Below are 22751 nucleotides of genomic sequence, written 5' to 3' on the forward strand. Positions count from 1 at the left end.
TTGTTTGGATCTCTTAAACGTATGTACTTTTGTTTATTGTTTTTTTCAATGCTATTTATCGAATATAGTAGCCTACCCAAGTTTACGTCGTATTCAAATACAAACACAATACGATATTTTTTGGTACTTTTACATGCCAACGTTCCCATTTTGGGAACATAATAAAAAAACAAAGAAATATAAATTTTAAATTTTGTTCATAAAATATTCTTAGTTAGACTAAAAACTGCAATATACAAAAAAATCACGAACAAATAACGAGAGATAGTCTTCTCTGCCTGTAAAGAGTTAAAGGAGAGAGAGCGAGTTGAGGCGGAAGCAGTTCGTGTTGCCGAATCTACTAATTTAACCATACTGGAATCCAGTGATTCAGAAATGGATACTCAGCAAGAAGATAATCTCGACAAGTCTGGAGATGGGCGTCATCCATCAGCTGGTGGATTGACGTGCTCCGAACAGCCTGGGTCCAGTGCTGCAAGCTGTCTGTCGAAATTCCGACGAGGTAAAATTGCTGTAGTAACCCCCAAGATAGCAGCAGCATTGGACAGGACCAATACTACCTCGAGGAAGGCCGTTCATATTTTTAATGCACTGGCGGTGTCCAAGCAATTGCTCCATCCAACCGGTGATCTGATGATTAGCCCAAGTTCAATTCACAAAGCTCACCAGGTCTATCGCCAATAGCTGTCGGACGAAATTAGGGAGGCTTTTGACCCTTGCACCCCACTGACCATTAGGGTGGAGTGAAAATTTTTTTTTTTTGAAATTTAAAAATGAGTAGTTTTCAAGTCCTGACAAATATGCCAAAAACACCAGAAAACATGAATTTGGGGGGTTGCCACCATTTTCCTGCGGCAACCAGCCACTAGGTGTCTCAGGTAACCTCAAAACATGAAAATCTTCATAACTTTTGAATCGTACATGCTAGGGAGATGGTTTTGGGTTTAAAAGAAGCTGAATTGCCATGTTCCTATCTAGCTTTTAAGAACTTTTGTTGTATTTACACAAATAATAAAGTTATTGAACAAAAACCGAAATTTTATTATATGCGAAACAATAGCCTATGATATTAAGGAATACTCTGCCATTGTAGAGTAGTTTGTTTAGCATGCAAAGATAATGTTTCATTTTCTTGGAAAAATATTGATTCAAATAGATTCTATTTGAATAACCTGACTCAAGATGATCGTTTAGGTCGAAATCGATTTCAGTTTTTACATAAAACAGTGTAATGCAGACTCTTGCGATTTTACTTACAACAACTGAAAATTTATGGTATGCAAAACTATAGAATGCCAGTTTACACACGGTACATATCTACAACGCAATAAGATCATTAGTAAGATCTGCACAGAAAATACAATACAGTAAATTGGCAACCAATTACGACCCCTGTCAGCTTTCCCAACGACAGCGCAATTGGCCAAATGCAAGAAACATTAATACACAGAAAATAGACATCACACACAGAAATGTTCCACTAGTTTTCATTCAAAATTTCTTCGTTGTGTCAAATTTATTCTGTAGTTTTCTGGACTTAATTTTCTGGCGTATAACGTCATCTCTTCTGTGGAATCTTGCAACTTGAGAAGATACTTCTGTGACAAACTTCACATGGCGTTCTACACACTGGCTGTGACATGGATGACAAAGGTTTAGTGGATGAGCTCGGATAGCTTCAATTTCATCGTAGGACAAGTTCCTTATAGCCGGTGGTTCGTGAACTTCTTCAGCAGTTAAGTTAACCATCTTGTGGTATGCTTTCGTTTTTAAATTGAAAACTGGCAATGAAAACTTTTTCAAACAAACCGGACAAATAGTATAATTTGAAAAGCCTTTTTCTAAACTTTTTCCGTTGGAAAAATTACGACTTAATTTTTTAACACTAATAACTTTTTAAAGCAAAAACAGAGAGAGACTGTTCACCAGGCATTTGGTAATAAAATTAATTTGCGTTCTTCTGGTGACTATTACTTGGACCAACGCCACCATTCTTAAAACTAAAAAGGATTATACAAAAAGATTGTTCACAGAAAAATGGTACATAAACCAGAAGGCACAACATGCTCTTAACCAAAAAGATGGTCAGAATTTCCCCTCTGTGTACAACAAATTACTTTAACTTTAGCTTCACCTTTTCCATTCTCAGTGCGTCTTCTCTACCATTGTTATTGCTAATCCCATTGCTTTCTGTCTTGTCTGATGTCTTTTCAACGTTTCTTGACAGTGGCCCAATAGATAGATAAATTTACGCTGCGGGAAGTAGCCTATTGGTTTTAGGCATTCACTGCATTTAGTTTAACTTCTAGGTATCTTGTTGCGTGTTTTAATTCTGATTCTTGCTGCTTTACTTTACTCATTTTATCAGTATGTTTTTGTGTTGTGCCATCGTTGCTGAACAGGTTGTATTAACCTGTTTTAGCCACCTTGATAAAGTCAGTCGTGCTGACTGACGAAACGTCGGAAAAAAAAGCTAGTTATCATCTTTAACATCACGAGGTAACCTAGTAAATAGTCACCAGAAGAACGCAAATTAATTTTATTAACTTTTTAAAGCATTGACTTTAGTTTTGAAATCCACGTTTACAATGCAGCAAAGAGGGTTTTAAACTCCTATTCCATATTTCACTAACTTAAATAAATTTACAAAATACGGGTAGCCTATTGAGTGCACGACTCTTAATAAAGTTAATAACTTTCACAGCATCTTGCACATACGTGTTAATATGCAGTGCTTTGTGTAAAATTTGTATACTTTTTGCGACCCCCGAAGTTCGTTACGTGACCCCTCAAGGGGTCGCGACCCCCAGTTTGGGAAGCCCTGCTCTAAATAACTCTTAGTGCAGTTTCTTTAAATCTTTTAACAGGAAACCTGATGATGCGTTGCATTAAACTGAAAAATTTTTCGATCCATCTGTTATTGTGCTGCAGGCTTTAATTTGGAACCAAAGTATATATATATAGATGCAAAATTGGGCTAGTGTATCTAAATCTTTGGATGGTTTAGGAAGTGATGTGTAGTAATCTTAGTATATGACATCCAAGGGTCAACCACTTTGCATGCACAATTGGTCCTATCTCCTAAAATTGTAAGTCTGCATCTACCTTCCCTAGAATTACTGCCAAACAGATATTATAAGCATAATATTGGTCAGTGCTTAGGTCATCAATGATGTCTTGAGTCAATTCAGGAAAGCTAGTGCTTGAAATATTACAGAAATCTGCCACAGGCCAATCAGACAGTCACACTGTTTCATCCAGAATTTTGCCTATTGGCCCGGAGAATTATCTGGGCTTTGAGACGAACCATCTAACTCTAAAAAAAACATGACGTAGTGGTAGTTTATGTGCATGCAACATGCAAACCACCCATTGCAATAGCAAGCAAGCTCTTCTAAAGCTTGTATACATATACAGCCATTGTGTCGGCCTGTCATTGACGCTGTACCATCTGTATTTAAATAAATAAACTACCATCTGTACTATCATAGGCTATTGTTTCGCATATGGTAAATTTTCGGTTTTTGTTCAATAACTTCATTATTTGTGAAAATACAACAAAAAGTTCTTAAAAGTTAGATAGGAACATGGCAATTCCGCTTCTTTTAAACCCAAAACCATCTTTCTAGCATGTACGGTTCAACAGTTATGAAGATTTTCATGTTTTGAGGTTACCTGAGACACCTAGTGGCTGGTTGCCGCAGGAAAATGGTGGCAACCCCCCAAATTCATTTTTTCTGTTGTTTTTAGCATATTTGTCAGCACTTGAATACTACTGATTTTTGAATTTCAAAAAAAAAATTTTCACTCCACCCTACTAACCATACATTGGGTTCAGTTCAGTTTATTTTTTGTTTTGTTGGCGAAAAAAAAAGACACAAAAAGCAAAAACACAATAAACACAAATAATTCGCACAACAAGGATGGCAGCGAAAGACCAAAAGGTCACCAAAGTCAGCTGCCACCCAAACATTTAAACAAAAGACCCAAAATTAAGAACATTAACACATACGGTATATAATATATAGCACAATACCAGCACTTAAATTTGTAAAAATTAACAATGGAATTTACAATACATTAACAATCTAATAACACAGGGCAACATAAAAAAACATTGTGTAGAGAAATAAGCGGATGATACGTTTCAGGAGTGATCATTGTACAAATTCTTTAATAAACATTTATATTTAAATTTAAAAACATTGTAAGACTTTTCTTTTATTTCTTTTGGTACTTGATTCCATAGTTTCACTCCATTAAAACATAGCATCTTCTTACCAGAGTTTGAGGTTGTAAAAGGCAAATATAAATCATTTTTTTGGTTCTGACGGGTTTTATGATGGTGAATTTCATTTACAAAAATAAAGCAGCCAGCAAAGGCCCGGGGCAGCATTTTGTGCACATATTTGTACATAAATTTTGCAGTTTCTAATTTAATAATATCGTCAATTTTGAGCACATTAAATTGGTGATAAAGAACAGTTGTATTTGTTGACCTCGGCAAAAATAAGCAGGATCGAATGAACTTGTTTTGTAACACTTGTAGTGGAGCAAGCAATGTAGAGTTTGCTCTTCCCCAATTTATAATCGAGTATTGGATCTTGGATTGAAACAAAGCATAAGGTCTATGGGAAGATCATGGGTGAAGGGAAGGTCATTGGGATGGGAAGATCATGGGTGATTATGAGCAATACAATCACATCAAAGTAGACCGTTTGCTAATTTTAGTGTCTGGCAAAGACGTTACCAAACTTCTGGCTGTACCGAAACTAGAATCGGGAAAACCAATCGTCGAAGCTGAAGCAGTGATCTCCGAAATATATAGTTGGGGCATAGCAGATCTTGTACGTGCAATGTGTTTCGACACAACCAGTGTCAACACTGGCTGGCAGAACGGAGTCTGTGTTTTGATCGAAGCTTCTCTCAAGAAACAACTCTTGAATTTAGCCTGTCAACATCACATGTCGGAGATTGTCCTTGAAAAAGTTTTCTCTCTGGTAGATGCTGTTTCTAAGTCCCCAGTCATCGACTTATTTGCTCAGTTCCGCGACTTCTGGCCAAATATAGATCAAACAAACTTCAGCACATCTCTTGACGATCCTGCTGTTTCTGATCAGTTACAACCGTTCAAATATCATATGACGGTATTTTTGGCGATTCTGGACCGCTACACGGCTGACTGACACAATGTATTGCCCCCCCCCCCCCCCTAATAAGCTTTCTAAATACGCCACTGCTTCTGATCATCTCGGTTATGGGTGAAACACGGTGTAAAGGGTGTTAGAGCAATAGTTGCTTTGTTGCTATATTTGCTTATCCTATAAACGTGCCTGAAATGTGTGCATATTAAAAGTACTGAATAAAGCTGGTTATTTGGTTGCGTGTTGTAAAGTTGCTTGTTTCATTGATTTTGTGAATTTTTCAACCTCCTTGCGCAAGTTGTAAATGTTGAAATAATTTCTTGAAATTTGAAAGACATTGTTTTCTTACCAATTGTAACAACCAGGTGCCCTGTACAAATCAAACTTACGATATGAGAAAATTAAAAACACCCTACCGAGCACTCTCTCTGATGTCACGCACGCTGGAATCCACTTGATTTGTACAAATAGTTTTAGCACAATCTTGCATCTCGTTTAGAAATTTAGGGAATTGTAAGCAATGAATTTTTGAAGAATGCCTAATCGCATTGCCGTTATGTTACATTGTATGCACCGGCGCCGAGTCCCGGGCGGGCAGCGCCCGCCGGACATTTCAGGAATTAAAAAAAAAAATTAGTGCAATTTAAGTCCCAAAATGTCTGTAACCATCTGCCACCTTCTGATACTAGCCTACTTTCCATATTCGCAGGGTTTTGTCGCCATATGATAGGCCCTACTAGACCTACTAATTAAGCGATTAGTTTTCGTCAATTATTGCCATTGTTACATTCATGCAACGTGAAACAACATTGATTTGTTGTTAAACGAGCAACAGTGTCCAGCCGCGCTGTTTGTCTCCACTCTGCCACTCGTAGCCCAGTGCTATAAATCAAGTAAATTGCGCAAACCTGTGAGAAACTTCATTCGCGGCAAAAGTCTGACCGCAAATTCTACTGCTTTTACATTGTTTTAACATCGCCAGATGTTAAATTGGTGAAACTAAAAGCTAAGTTTAGAGAAGTGAATCCACATGCTCCGTATTTCCACTGCGCAGGACAACAAATCAACCGTGTGCTACAAGATATAACACGCCATTTTCCGGATATTAATTTAGCAGAATTGATTTCTGAAATCAGAAGATAGAGTACTTATAAAATCTCCAAAAATTGAGCTCTCACAACTTGTGTTTTTCATGCGAGGCGGAGCGATCTTTTAGCACACGGCGAAGAGTGAAAACCTACTTGCGAACAACCATGACGCAGAAACGTCTTAACCATGCCTGCATGATGACTGCTCACAAAGAAGAAGTTGATGTACTTGACAAAGACAAAATGATTGCGCAGTTTATCCCCGAAAGCACTGTTCGGAAAAACACATTTTTTGTTTAACTATGCTATGGAGCGCCGTTTGTAAAAAGTGTTTTATACTTTTTGTTCTTTTCCCCACTATGGGCTTCTCGGAGCTGAATTGCCGTAAAATCGCTTCAGCCTTGCATTACAGCATCTTGTTTCTTATCTGTGCGCCTGCTAGGAGCGACTATCGTATGAACCCACCAATGTATTGTGTGTGTGTTATCCTGTTGTATCAACAATAGTAATGTAATTATGGTACAGTATTGCAGTTTTCGTCCCGCAACCCGCACATACCAATCACAAAAAATATGCAGAACTGAATTACCAGGACCAGACTATGTTGCGTACTAATTTTATTTATTACTTGTTTCCAAATCGTGTTAGAGGAGACATAGACTTAAATGTAAAACTAGGTTAGCCCAACAACCTAGCAAAATCGCCCGTTTGAAAAACGCACAAAATAACCTTAATGACTTGACAGTTTTTCGCCCGCCCAGCTATTTTGAAAACTCGGCGCCTATGGTTGTATGACTATGTACAGCATTTGCAATGCTCAGAGTAGTGCTTTCCCAATCAAGCCTAGGAACCTTATTAAGCAAACCATGATTCCTGACTCACTTTTTCCACTTAGTCTGACTTAGTGACCTATTCCTTTTTACTCAGAAGAATTCTTAATTTCTGAATTCAAGCTAATCATGTACTATAGGATGACATCGTATTGTACTGAGTTCTGGTGGTGGAATCATGAGTTGTTGTGGTGTTTTCATTTGGTGCTGTTGTTAGATTCTGTTGTTCAGCACTACTCACAAAAAAAGAAGTCAATAAATGAATCAATAGTGAAGACTTCGTGTCCCGGTCACTCCTCGCCATTCAATCATGCCCAGGAGTGTCGCCATCTTAAATGAACACTTTTTGTTTGATTATACGCAACATGGTAACATGCAAAAAGTTTCAATCACCAGACAAAATACTTTGTCATTTTACATACCGGTAGCCTATCTAGTAGGGGGGATGTACTATCTATGGGACAGCTCATTGTTTCTGAATATGTGTGAACATAAGAACTGAGATTTTTGTCATGGAATCGAGATTAACATTACATCACCAAAGCATTGTTTACTGACTGGTGTACTGTGTCCTTAAGTGGTGAGATCAGTTAATTTTTTTAGCTGTTAGAGTGAATTTGAATGGTTGACTGTTGCTAATCGTTTCTATACTAAAACAGGATTATAACAACTGGAGCCTGGCAATAAAGTTTGGAGTCATATGATTAGCTTTAAAACTATAGCATCAGAAAACTACACATCGAACTGTGACAGGTTTTCAGGCAAGTTGAACACAAAATGGTGGTTGGTTGAGCAATGGGACAATACAATCGATTGCCTTTGGGACATGTCCCATCCGATTCTCGACAAGTCAGTTTACACTATTTCCCCAAGAAGTTCTCAAGCATCTCTTTCCACCATACCTTCAATGATCAGTTGATGTAGGCTAGCCGGGCGACAAATTTTTCAGAATTTGTCCCGCAAATTTAATATTTTTTTTGTTTTGCCAAATATTTGTGCATTTGAATGTCTAATAAACATGTGATGTGACTTCCTTTATGTAGTGCTGTGAAGTACTGTTCCGTAAGCACTAAGTTTAACAACATTGTTTCTCAGTTGCGATACGCCAGACACCGCGTTGCTTTATCTAACTAAGTGTTCCAAAGGACGTACCCTCTTGTCCCATTGGTCAGTTATGCAATCAACCTATGGGACACTTGAGTGACATTTTTTAATGAGATAAAAAGCAATAAACTAATATTAAATTTGTTACTGTTATGACTTCATGTTTTGAAACAATGAATAAACTTCACAACACAATTCGTTTATTTCATAATTTGAATTAAAAAAGCATTTTATCAGTAATAATGTCATTTTTGTCCCATAGGTGGTACATCTCCCCTACATTCAGTAACTACAAAAGGTAAATAGAAAGTTTAGATTGTATGTCTTAGATAAAACATATTAACATAACATGTTAATGTTAGCAAAGTTCCAAGAGCTGAAGCAAATTTATCACAGACCCTTGCAGGCACCGTAGCCTGTTATACAACAGTTACTTACACAAGACAGCTTTAAACAAAAACCGATTTAAGTTTACAAGCGATATATTTTAAAACTTTGAAGGAATAACACAGTATTCATACAGAAGGTATTTTGTTGGTGCTGTAGGCTACTTAGAACTGCAACTTATGCCAAAGCTGAACAGAAGCTAAATTAGGGACATACATTGGAATTCGGACCTACATCTCAAATAAACAACTAATCTTCATCTGAGTCACCAGTTTCCTCTGCTTCTCTTTCACTATTACCTTCTTCATCAGGAACTTCTTCAATTTGATCGCTGAGACAATCAGGAACCATAACACCTGTGAATCAATTCAGCATGTACATTCCCTTTTTCCTGTTCCATCTGTGACTACTGACTATGTGGATCAAGCTGATGAATGTCGCTTTCATCTGCTGACTTCAACATGTTGGCAATGAAGTTTGCACGAAGGAAATGTTACTTGATGGTTGCCTTGCATGGAGGAAGCATAGATGGCTCCATTTCTTTGATATTTTTCAAAGAAGTGTTAATGTCTTGGGATTGATACTTCACATTGAAGAGGCTGAAGCGAGCAATGTTGACATATTCTTTAGCCTTGTTTTGTCCATACAAAACACACACAAACTCTTCCAGCACAAGGTAGGTCTTCAGCCATTGTTGAAGAGCCAAGTTCTTCAAACGCTTTTTTTAAACCTGGCAATGCTTCACAAAGTTCTTTTCCCAAAGTGTCTGCCAGCAACGTCGCGTCAATGTACCTGCGACTGTTGTTGTTTGAATTTCCTACGTCCATGTATATTGTGAGGGAATTGTTACAACTGGCATGATACAACAGAATCACCAGCACATCAGTGTCATTTGCTCTTACAGTGATGATGTGGTTAAGGTTGAGGAGTTGAATATGCTTCACAATTCACATGCGGCATCATCCTTGTATCAGCTTCGATGTGGGAACTCACAAGTGGCTTGTACTCTGTCCTTGTCATGTGTCCATCCTCAACAGAATACACGAAGCATTTGTCATCAACAGCATAGAATAGTTTCTTATTGCCCAGTACAGCACAATACTGATTATCACACCATCACTGTTGAGCAAGGAAGCGAAGAAGGGATGTTTTAAATGAAAAGGACGACAAGGCTGCAGAGAAGTTCATTGGCCTAGTCTGCTCACCATTGGTGATGTTAAAACCAGCCATTGAACCACAATTACTGAAGCCTCTGGCACGCATGTCTTGCTCTATCCCCTTAATACTTGTTCCTGTGTATGTGTCACATTTGTTAATATACATGTTGCTACTCCTTCGAACATGATAGGTAGGTTGTTCAAATATGTGATAACTAACATGGCGTCAATAATAATTAAGACATCCACAGATTTATGTGCTGTACTTTCAACCTTTTCTTGCAATTTTTGCAGAAGTGTAGACGATGCAGTAAAACTCATTGACCCATCAACATTTCCAAGGCACAAAGGGATAGGAGTTAAGGGATACTTGAAGACAATTGGTAACTCAATATAATTTGTCACAGCAAGAAATAGTAGTCGCCCAAACAGGCCTCTTGTCCCTTTCACTTCTATTATTTTCTTACTTTCCTTGTTCACCACATTTGCTTTTACAGCATCATAAGAGAAGTTTCTGACTACTTTCCTGTGGATTGGTGACTCAAACCTGGCGGTGGATAACTGGATATCAAGCAATCTGTCTTGAACTCAGAGTACATCTTCTCACCAATCCTCTGCACTAGCAAAAGCTCAGTTGTGATTTCTTCAAATGCAGATTTTCCAATGGAATACAAAACATCAATCTCAACAGAATCTGCAAGTGGATTCATAGTTGTGTCTACAACACTGAGGATTTTTTCAAATATGATTTATCTCTCTTGACTCCTGATGGTTTCAGCTCTTGAGCAGGTTCTTCAAGTTCAGCTTACATCATCAAGCTTCCAACAACAGCACTTCTTGTTGCTCTAAGAATATTTCACCTTCCACCCGCCACTTCCACCTTTCCTGCCTCTGAAAGCTTCTTAGGATTCGATGACGGGATGGGGTCCCAGACACCGAGGTTCTCAGTGGTCCGAACGTGCCCCGCACTCTTGCCATCATGAAGAGGTCACAGGTAGGATGGGCAGGCCGTGTGCTGGGCTGTCGCACTCCTGGGCAGCTGCTCTGAGGAGGGCCGACTGGTGGTGGGCGCCATGTGGGTAGTCTGGAAAAATATTTTAGAGACACTTTGAAGGCTTCCATAAAGTGGTTCACTGTCGACGTGGATTTGTGGGAGGGCTTGGCGCATGGCAACCGATGTGGCGCAGTCTTATTTGTGAAGGCGTGGGGTCAGCTTAGAGGCATCGTGTGCTGTTGGGGAGCGGGGCTTTTGCGGGGCCCGAGCCTCAAACAACCCTGGCCCTGGCCGTCCTTCCAATGTCCATCCAGCATTAGAAGTTTCACTGCACAGATGGGCCTCATCAGCCATCTTCGCACTCAAGTAGCCTACACTGACCAAAGCCCACACTAAAAAAAAGCTTCATCTCTGTCTCATTGGCCATCTTCGGAAACGAAGGGTGAATAAACATCACCAGTTCAATAGATCTTCCAGTAAGCACTGTTTCACTTATTGTTACAAGTCCTTTTAGGTTTACTTGACAAGTACCATGCATCGTTAACGAAAGCTTTGCAAAGTACTGTACAACTGAGTTTCAACTTGGTCAAACTTTGTCGGTTAATTTTTTTAAAGTTTTCAAATTAAAAAAAAGATGTCAGATCTATCCCAACAGTTACAGGCAACAAGTAAAAACTAGCATAAATGACCAATGTTTTGTTTTTAGCACTTGCAATCTTTTGTATCTGTTAATTCAATTTTCTAAAAATGCAGCTTTGGAAAATATGTTTTTTCAGGATGCTAATTGGAGGTTGTTCCAACTGCAGTTTCTCAAAGATGAAATATTTTGTAATCACATGACGTCCAAAAACGAAATCAACCGTTTATCTGAAATATGTTTGCCATGTCAACAAACTATTGTTTTGTCTTCCTTGAGTTGGTTCAACTTTATTGGAAATAAACGTTTTAGAATGATTGATCCATCCGATTGTTTGGCAGAGGTGAGGCATGGATTTGAACAGTCTGTTGAAGCCTGATGGAAATTTGCCTGATTCAGTTCACTAAGTTTTGTTTGGAACTTCTTTCATTTTAACTGCTATGCAGCACAATGTTGTGGGTGCGTATTTCGTTATATCTGAAACAACAATTTCGTTTTCGTGGTTGATATGATATGTTTCAGATCAGTGATGACCTGATGAGCGATCCAGTACATGCCCATGAGCTTCACTTGTCCTTAGTGCTCTCACCTGAATATTCAATCACCGGCTGTTATGACCACTTACTTCACCGTATTTTTGTTGAAACTCAACTGGTTTGTACTGGTGACATAATATCCATTGACATTGAAGGTTAGTCAATTCTTTTGAAAGGAAGATTTGCATTATTAATAACAACATGTTTCCATGTGTAATTGTGTATTATGTAGGACCCATTAGGTGTATAAATATGTTTATTTATCAAGCGATGATAGTATGGGGAGATGTAATTTTAATTTCATTTTAGGATACAACATAATACTTTAAGACCTTAGGTATAATTTTTTTTAAGTTTCCATCCATGTTCTGACTAAATATTGTACGTACATGACAAATGACACTATTTTTGGCAGAAATAAAAGAGTTCCAAATTTTGAAGAGCATTAGTTCTTCCATTAATTTAATGTTCTCTCCAAAAAATATGGTGAAGATTGGAAGCATCTATTTGTTATTTTCCCATATTCCAATGACATCTTGACACTTGATATCAGTGAGTGAAATTCGAAACGTATTTAAGCACAAAAGTTTGAGATATACAAGCCATCTTATAATTATAATTCTGACTGTGAACTAAGAATCCCTGACTGGCTAAGCTGATGAGATGTTGTAACAAAAACTCTTCTTGTCATCGTGAGATATCTTTACCATCTTTCTGTCAAATCTGGGTGAAGTTTTGCCTTTTTACCCACATTTTCCACTTCTCTTGGCCTCCATACCTTCATCATTTTCTTAGTTTGAACAGTGGTACTAGTTGATATTTCTTTTCTTTGTTCTTTTTTGAGCTAGCGTTCACCAACAATGCCTTCATTTGTTCCTTTTTCATCATCATCATTTTCAGCCTGTGAGAGCCCACTGCAGAGCGTAAGTCTTCCCCCATTTCATGCCAATTATAGTTCTTTTTTAGGAGGACTTTATTCACTGGCTTTGCCCTTTTTAAGCATTTTTTAACTTATGGCTGTAGGCTACTGTTCAGCGCAAAACTGAAAAACAACTTATGTTTTGTATAGGAGAGATTTTTTTTGATTGGAACACCTGGTTAAGGTTAAATGGTTACATGAAGACACTTTAGAATTTGATACAATTGCTTAACATAAGTTGCCTATTTGCATTTTGGGCTGTTTATTTTTTGATCTGGTTTTGTAGGACTGAAGGTGTAGATAGGGGTGTAGATAGGGGTTTTCATGAGAGGTAGCACCTTTGTTCCTACCAGTCGCACATCCCTGATGTGGGTAGAAATTTTTGGTCCACTGAAATCCTAAGTCTCACTTATGGCTCCACATAGTTGGTAATGCACACCAACGGCCACACCCTGGTAACAGCTCGGCTGCCGGACTAAACTTAAACTAAGTGAGGTGCATGTCTAAATGGTTTGCATTTGGCATGTTTTATTGTGAAGTCAATCCCATGAAGTGCATAAAGACTGGATTGGCTGGAGAGGCAAATGAACTCATTAATCAGGTCAATGGCTGTAAGGGCGTAACAGCAAAGCGAAGTAACTCGCTAGGGCATGATCTTGACAAATTGAGTAATGGCCAGTCACATCGAAAGAGATTGGAACCTCATCGAGTATTTTTCTCTGTACGGTAGTCTACAATGAACGTCACTAACAATGAAGTGAGATATAAGGATTGATCCGTGACCCCTGCAGAGACATCCTTCAATTGCTACAGGGAAGGAGCATTTCCATCTACCAGTATGGACATTGGACAACTATGATGACGACACATGCCCAAAGCCTTATGGGCGGCATAAGCCTGACGGAAGATGTCTGAAAACTAGAGGAAAGATGCTCAAGCTAGCAACATGGAATGTACGAACATTGCATGTTGTAGGGCGTTATGACAATTTAAAACAGGAGATGAAAGCAATGGATATTGACTTATGGGAATTAGTGAAACACGCTAGAAAGATGATGGTAATATAACAGATGATGGTTTACAGATGGTTAACAGATGATGATGATTTTGTGATGGTTTATTCAGGTAGGTGTAAACACATGCATAGAGTGGGAATTTAATGAAGAAATGCGTGGCATCTGCAATGATTGGATATTGGCCTATGTCCAACAGAATTATAATGATGAAACTGCAAGGAACCCCTTTCAACATAAATGTCATACAGGCATATGCACCAACACAAGATCATACCGTACAGATGAAGAAATAACAAAATTCTATGGCAATATAAACAATGTTTTATCATATACCAAAAGGAATGAAGTTACGTTCATAATGGGAGACTGGAATGCGAAAGTTGGAAACTAATATGAATTTCCAGTAATAGGACACCACAGTTTGGGAGAAATGAACCAACAAGGAAGACGACTATTGGAATTTTGCAAACTCAATCAGTTGGTAATAGCAAACACGTTGTTTCAACAACCACCTAGACGACTATACACATGGCGTAGCCCTGGAGATCAATGTCGTAACCAAATTGACTTCATTATGATAAATCAAAGATTCAAAAACTCAATGAAACAAGCTAAACGTATCCAGGAGCTGACATAAACTCTCATCACAATTCATTTGTTATAACAGTGAAAATAAAACTGAAAAAAAAAAAACGAAACAAAACTCCATTTTGGAACAGCTAAATATTAATCAACTTACAATTGAAGTAATGAAACGACAGTGCAATCTTTTGGTGAATAACAAATTTTCCCTACTGAACAACGAATCTGAACCATCAGAAGGCAACACTGAGAACATGATTGAAAACCAATTGCATGAAATACAGAAGAACTTGAATGATGAAAGCAAAAAAGTTTTAAAACAAAAGAAAAAAGCCTCTAATCAACCATGGATGAATCAAGAGATTCAAGACTTGATGATAGAAAGAAAAAGAAACAAAGACGATAACATCCAATATGTTAAGCTGCATAAAGAAATAAATCATAAGTGTCAAACAGCAAAACAAAAGTGGTGGGATGAACAGTGTGAAACTATAGAACACTAACGCACCAGTCACGAGATATGCATCAAAAAGTTAAAGAAGTGACTGGTAATAGTAATTCAAAAGCAAGACAAAACAATTGCATCAAGAATAAAGACGGAAAAATGATTTTTGATAGAAATCTGGCGACACGAAGATGGGAAGAGTATATTAGCGACCTGTATGGAGATGAGAGAGGAAATATTCCTGTTATTAATAATGAAGAAGGTGAACCAATACTAAAGTCTGAATTTGATGAAGCCATCAATGAATTGAAAACCCATAAAGCTCCTGGTGAAGATCAAATAACAATGGAAATGATAAGAGCTCTGGATTTTGAAGGACTGAAACATATTTATAACTTATGTAATAACATCTTCTACATGAATGGCCACCAGAGGTGGGCAGTAGCGCGCTATTTTTGTAGCGGCGCTACTTTTTTGGTAAAAGTAGCGGTAGCGGCGCTACTTTTTAGTTGGAGTAGCGGCTGCAGTAGCGGCGCTATTTTTATTCCAAAGTAGCGGTAGCGGGAGAAGCGCTACTTTTTTTCAGTCGCACTCCCGCTACCGCTACTTTTTAATTTAAATTGAAAAAAATGCTTGTTTTTTTTACAATACTGGCGTGGTCAAGCAGCTATCTAATCGGCTTGGTTGCAAAGTTTCGGTGTTATCTAGCTGACGTCAACTTCTTCTGCGAATATCTCCGTGTGATGAAGCCTATCTGCCAGGCTTTAGGCATTCTCCAGGGCGAGTTCAAGGCATATTACGGAGTCTTGCTTCCAACCATCACAATTTGCGCGAAGAAGTTTTCCGAGATCAGTGATCTTGTGACCTGTGAGGAATTGAAAGTGAAAGTCCTTGAAGGGGTGAAGAAACGATTCAACAAGTGCTTCAACAACATGAAATGCGTTATGGCATCATGTCTTCATCTCTCCTTCAAGACGTCGTGGCTACAATTTCTGCACTACGTTTTCACGGATAATGCTGACGCACTACGAGAAAAAGTCAAGACAGATGTAATTCGACTGTTGCGCTTGCGGGAGACATCAAGCCAGGTTGATACCGAAAAGAGTGACACCAACACCAGTCATGACTCCAGGGATGTATTTTTTGGAGTGTTTGCGCCATCCCGTGAAACGTCGGTGCAGAAGGAAGCAACAATTGTGGACGCCTTTTTTCGGACAAGAGCAAGTCCTTGAGCTTTTCGAATACCGAGTTAAAACATCTGTTCATTAAATACAACACCCCCATTCCTTCCAGTGCTGCGGTGGAGAGACTTTTCTCTGTTGGAAAAGATGTGCTTAAACGAAAGCGGGCCGGACTTCGTGACTCTCGTTTTAAAATGCTCGTGTTTTTGAAAGATAGATGCGTAACAATAAATTTCCCTTAGAATGTGTTTTCTATAACGACGTTAAAATGACAGTGTAAACGAATGATAACATTCGTTTTCAAGGTCTTTTTTGCGTCACTAGGGACTTGAGTGTTTCCTAGTGTCATTTTAGACAAAAGTAGCGGAAGAAGTAGCGGTAGCGCGCGCTACTTTGGCCCGAGTAGCGGTAGCGGGTAGCGCGCTACTTTTGTAAATTGGTAGCGGTAGCGCGCGCTACTTTGGCCCAAGTAGCGGTAGCGGGTAGCGCGCTACTTTGAAAGTAGCGGGTGCCCACCTCTGATGGCCACATACCACTAGAAATGAATGAATTCATTCTTGTCAAACTGGTGAAGAAGCCAAAAGCCACACAGTGTACAGAATTTAGAACCCTTAGTCTGATGAGTCATGTACTAAAAATTTTGCTGAGAGTTGTTCTTAGAAGAAATAAAAAAATTATCAAAAATGAAATTAATGAAACTCAAAGTGGTTTTATGCCTGGAAAGGGAACACGGAAGGAATTTTCAATATGAGAACTATATGTGAACGCTACAACCAAATCAATAGGCCTACCTGCTTTATAGACTATGAAAAGGCCTTTGATCGAGTTAAACACCAAAAATTGATGCAATGTTTGGCTGATATTGGTTTAAATAGAAAATATCTGCAACTGATAGCTAATCTATATTGGACGCAAAAGGCATATAATATTCAGATGGAAGATGGTTTGTCTGGTGCAATGGACATAAAACGTGGAGTTCGCCAGGGATGTATAGTGTATACTGTCTCCATGTCTATTCAACCTGTAGTGTATACGGGAATGATCTTCAGACAGATTGATGGAATGAAGGGTATCAGCATAGGCGCCGAGTTTTCAAAATAGCTGGGCGGGCGAACACATACTGTCACGTCATAAAGGTTATTTTGTGCGTTTTTCAAACGGGCGATTTTGCTCAGTTGTTGGGCTAGCCTAGTTTTACATTTAAGTCTATGTCTCCTCCAACACGATTTGGAAACAAGTAATAAATATAATTGGTACGCAACAACGTCTGGTCCTGGTAATTCAGTTCTGCATATGTTTTGTGATTGGTATGCGCGGGTTGCGGGACGAAAACTGCAATACTGTATTAGTTCCATAATTACATTACTATTGTTGATACAACACGATAACACACACACAATACATCGGTGCCTTGGTGGGTTCATACGATAAGTCGCTCTTAGCGGGCGCACAGATAAGATACAAGATGCTGTAATGCAACGCAGAAGCGATTTTACAGCAATTCAGCTCCCGAGAAGCCATCTAGCGATAGACTGCACTATTGAACCGAGCTTACATTGAATCTACAATTAGAACAGTTATATAACTAAGGAGCTGAATTGCAACTGATGACAACCAACGGTTTCATCCGGCCAAACCAACATGTGTGCACAGTTTAATATCAGTGACATAACAGACGCAACTGTGATGATTGAGACGATAAAATAGAGCCTTTTGGCGGAGTTAATTGATAACGTCGTTTGAGAGAAAATTACTCCTTTAAAGAACAATGCTACAGTTTTTACACCGATTTAACATCTGGTGATGTTAAAACAATGTAAAAGCAGTGGAAATTGCGGTCAGACTTTTGCCGCGAATGAAGTTCCTCACAGGTTTGCGCAATTTACTTGATTTATCATTTATAGCACTGGGCTACGAGTGGCAGAGTGGAGACAAACGGCGCGGCTGGACACTGTTGCTCGTTTAACAGCAAATCAACGTTGTTTAACGTTGCATGAATGCAACAATGGCAATAATTGACGAAAACTAATCGCTTAATTAGTAGGTCTAGTAGGGCCTATCATATGGCGACAAAACCCTGCGAATAAGGTAAGTAGGCTAGTATCAGAAGGTGGCAGATGGTTACAGAAATTTTGGGACTTAAATTGCATTAACTTTTTTTTTTTAATTCCTGAAATGTCTGCCGGGCGCGGCCCGCCCGCCTGTGACTCGGCGCCGGTGGGTATCAGCATAGGAGGTATGAATATATCCAACCTACGGTATGCAGACGCTACTGTTTTGTTGGCGGAATCATTAGAAGCTCTTTAAACAATAATAGAAAAAGTGAACAATACTGGAAAGGAATATAACATGAAAATCAACACAAACAAGATGAAAACGATGATTATTAAAAGAAAAGAAAATATGCCAAATTTGAACAGAGTGCTGGTCGAGCAAGTCAAAAGCTTTACCTATCTAGAACACAAGGTGATAATAGCAGATGCGATACAGAAATATTGAGACGGATACAAATAGCAAGAAACAACTTCGTAAAAGTTAAAAAGACATTAACATCAGCACTTGAAAACGAATTATGAAATGACATACAGTATATGGACTACGTTATTTTACAATGTTATTTTACAGTTATTTTACAGAAACATGGACAGTGGACACTATCACAAATGATTAAACGACTTGATACATTTGAAATGTAGATTGATAGAAGAATACTTAAAATTTCATGGAAGGATAAAATCACAAACAAAGATGTACTATCTAGAATACAAACCAACATGGAAATTCTACAAACAATTAAATCAAGAAAGTTGAAATATTTTAGCCACATGATTTGCAATAATTCTATTCAAAGACAACTACTAGAAGGATAAATGAAGGGCAAACAAAATAGGGGCACACCACCAAGAATTTGGACTAATGATACTGAAGACGGGTCAGGACTTAATTACAAACCTGCAGTAGAAAAATCTCACAACAGAGATACTCATTGCCTCCAACCCTCCACGAAAGGAAGGAACTTAATGATGATGATTTTTTTGATCAGATGACTTACATTTATCTGGTATAGTACTGAAAATCACAGTGGGCAGTTGCACGCTTCTTTTGTAGTGCATGGTAGTGGTGGCGCTTGCAGTAGCGGTGTACTTTTTTTCCAATATAGCGGTAGCAGTGAGGCGCTACATTTCTTTAGTTGCACTCTCGCTAATTTTCAATTGAAAGTGATAAAAAGGGCTCAGTTTTTCGAGATTTTTCATGAAAACAATGTGTGAAAAAGTCAAAGGAGAAATCATTCAATTACCATATTGCAGAAACACCAAGCCACGTTGGTTGTTGATACTGACAAGATTTCATACGATGGCACCAATACACCAATATTAGTCATGACTCCGAAATTTGTTGATGTATTTGTGCCATCGTATGAAATATTGATACAGAAAGAAAAGTCAATTGTGGAGACCTTTTTTCAGACCGAAGCAAGTCCTTGAGCTTTCGTAGTGCCGATTTATAATATCTCTTTGTTAAATGCAACATTTCCATTCCTCCCAATGCTGTGGTGAAGAGATTTTTTTCGGTTTGAAAAGATGTGCCGAAGCCAAATCAGACAGGACCCAGCAACTTGCATTTTGAAATCTGGTGATATTGAAAGATGCATAACAATAAATTTTACCTAGAACATCTTTTCTATAATGACGCTGAAATGGTGGTGTAAAAGAATGATGTCTAGTCAAGTGGGGTAAAAAAGATAGTGGGGTTATTGGGGTAAAAAAAAACACTTACCATCTCACATCTAAGATGAGTAGATATTCACTCAAATTTTTTGGTGTTTGTTTAAATGGTATCTGGTGATTACTTTGAGGGGTAGAGGAAAAAGATCGGATTTGACAAGAAGAGATATGTTAAATAGAGTAAATATGGCCAGTGAAGGGTGCAAAAAAAGGTTCGGAGGAGTTTATTAAACGTTTTTGCTAAATTTTAGTGATAGGTAGTATGAATGTTTTAATGTTATAATATATTGTGAGTACTATGTTGTTAGGCTACTAGATGCAACAAAGACTGGGGCCTCTAAATGTTTGTGTAAATTATTATTGAGGTGTTTTTTTTACCCCAATAAAATTCGTTGATTTGTGGTAAAAAAAAACCAGTGCATTCCATGGAATGTTTTGGCTTCGTATTGGTGTTATGTCAACTGCCAAGCAGTAAATCACCAAAAAATACAAATACAAACTTCTGGATGCATCAGTGCCAATGTATGCATGTGTTATGCACAATCAATTGATGTTTGTTGGAATTGGGGGTCCGAGGTTAAGGTTAGTGTTGCGGGTTAGTCGATCAATATCGCAAATTGAAAGTACAGAGTGATTTATTGATCAATAGTGCACAACACATACAATCATACATACACAAACTGTTGTTTTATTTCCTGTCTGGTGTTTTTTAGTTGTATGTTTATTTACAAACTTCTGGTTGATTTTTTAGGATTCACGAGCCGCAAAATTTAATCGCTCACTTGCATGTTCAAACTAGAGCTTTAGATAAAATTCAGGATGGCGTGCATAAGTATACTAGACACAATTTTTTGTCTTGCTGCTGTTTTTATTACAGAAATGAGACTTTGCAATTTCACAATGTGTATTTTAATAAAAATTGTATACAAAAATTGTGGGCAAAATCGTTTACATCATCATCATGACCCATCCGGTCGGTTTCGACTATGGGTTCAGCAATTCAGCATCTCTCACAGTCCTTGATATATGAGTTACACAAAGCTTCTTTCCTCTGGTGGAGAATCATTTACACTACATATGAAATCAATAGCAAAACATATGAAACCAATATTATAATAATAAAGAAGAAGAAGCTGCTATACTAACAGGTGTTTTTTTTTACTCCGTGAAAATTTTTTTTTACCCCAAAGCGTGGGTAAAAAAAATTCAGGTTTTGTGTGCATAATTTTCAAACCAGTTAATGGATTTAAATAATTTCTTTGGGGGATGATAGACATACATGGTCTGTATATTGTGACCAACTTTAGTGGTCATACTTGATAAGCTAAAAAATCTAGGACAACCTTTCTGAAAAAAATTTTTTTTTACCCCACTTGACTATCATTCGTAAGGTCATTTTGACAACACAAAGTGCTTCTTGTGTCAGTAAGGCAAAAGTAGCGGCAGTGCACGCTACTTTAACATGTGTAGTGGATGCCCACCTTTGCTAAAGATGTAGACAGTATAGTTTTTGAAACATTTACTAAACATTAGTTGGGTAGCCTTTCTACATTTTGTGCTCATTATTTTTTATTAGAAATAATGTTTTTTTTAAATGATCAAGACAATCAGTGGATAAAAAGTACTAAAATAGACGCTGATAGCTCCCAACCGTGTTGTTGAGAATGATCAGTGGCACAAGAATCCTTTATTTAGAGCAAAAGTCACCAAACTTTTTTCTCTGAGGGCCGAATTGTTGCGAGATTAACAGCTACGGGCCGGATGCAAATTGCGAAAAGATATACAACTATTTAGAATCTCCATTGACTTGAATTGAGCACAATAAATAACAAAGTCAGCGGTAGAATAGCAAAGTTGTGATGAAAATCGAAAGGTTGCTGGAAAAGTTATCCCCTGCAGTGATACACTACAGGGCATCGTGCTCTTGGAAAAACATTACATCTTTCCAAATTTGGCCTAGGCTGTCCCCATTTGTGGTGGCCTAATGGTAAACAGCAACGTCAGTCTTTTATAAAAAGTTTGGTAACTTTTTTCCTTAGCAGTTGTAGTGCAGCTGTTATTTCCGCAGCACGTGGCGGGTTGGATGAATCAGTTCGCGGGCCGGGTCCGGCCCGCAAACTGATTTCATTCGGCGCCACAGTGCTCCGCACCTAAATATCCTGACGTCACAGTGTGCGCGCCTATTTGACCGGCGTCTAACTGTACCTAAAAGACGTGCTCCCATGACAATCACCTACTTGTAATTATAGAACAAGTCATGTGCATGCATCCTTATATCTGTATCGATATTGAGTTAACTAAAAACTGTAGTGCCAAACCACAAAGCATTAAATATTACAAGCAACTTACTAAGCAAACTACTGTAATGTGTAGTACCGTAGTTCAGCTTCAAATCTGGTGCCGTCCTTGTTACCAAGGGTGGCCAGACCATCTCGACGTGCTGCAATCGCCTTCACACTTTGCCTTCACATTGCCTTGTCCGGAGTGCTCTTCATCTTTCCTCAAATCATGCCCACCTCACTCTATTCTCTTTTACCCACTTATTTACATTCTCATTCCATTCAAGCAAGTTAAGTTTTGAAGATTTTCTATGTTGTTTTATATCTCAGACTGTTGTGTTTAAATATATTGAAAGGAAAAACGTTTCAACTTACTGTGCCTTTCCTACTTCTAAAAAGTAATTTTTGGGATAGGGGGTGTTTGGATGGAAGTTTTAAAAGATATTTACCAGAGGTCTTGGAATACGTATACTGTTGTACTAGGGCTAATCTTGGATTTGAAGAACAATTTTAAATTAACCCTTCAATAGTAGTGTTTCAGAATTAGTAACATAGCATCAGATGTAATTTTTAGAAATCAGTTTTTGAAAAATTATCCCAAACTTTTCCGCAAAGTAAGATTATCATTTAAGTTGATGTAAAAAAGTGTCCGTCCCATTACACGATGTTATATTACTGCAGGTAACTGGGACTTCTATGATGCTGCAGATCTTTATAGCCACAGGTA

The 22751-nt window shown here is 38.2% G+C and overlaps 1 protein-coding gene across 1 annotated transcript in view; it reads left to right on the plus strand.

Annotated features, from left to right (window-relative positions):
- Positions 1 to 22751, plus strand: part of LOC145770413 (peroxisomal ATPase PEX6-like) — a 187050-nt gene that overhangs the window by 51120 nt on the left and 113179 nt on the right. Inside the window, exons 4-6 of the mRNA XM_082582057.1 lie at positions 11481 to 11684; positions 11864 to 12032; positions 22706 to 22748. Of these exons, the coding sequence (XP_082438183.1) occupies positions 11481 to 11684; positions 11864 to 12032; positions 22706 to 22748 (416 nt within the window). The remainder of the gene's footprint in view (positions 1 to 11480; positions 11685 to 11863; positions 12033 to 22705; positions 22749 to 22751) is intronic.

Source organism: Aplidium turbinatum, chromosome 1, assembly GCF_918807975.1.
Source record: "Aplidium turbinatum chromosome 1, kaAplTurb1.1, whole genome shotgun sequence".
NCBI lineage: Eukaryota > Metazoa > Chordata > Ascidiacea > Aplousobranchia > Polyclinidae > Aplidium > Aplidium turbinatum.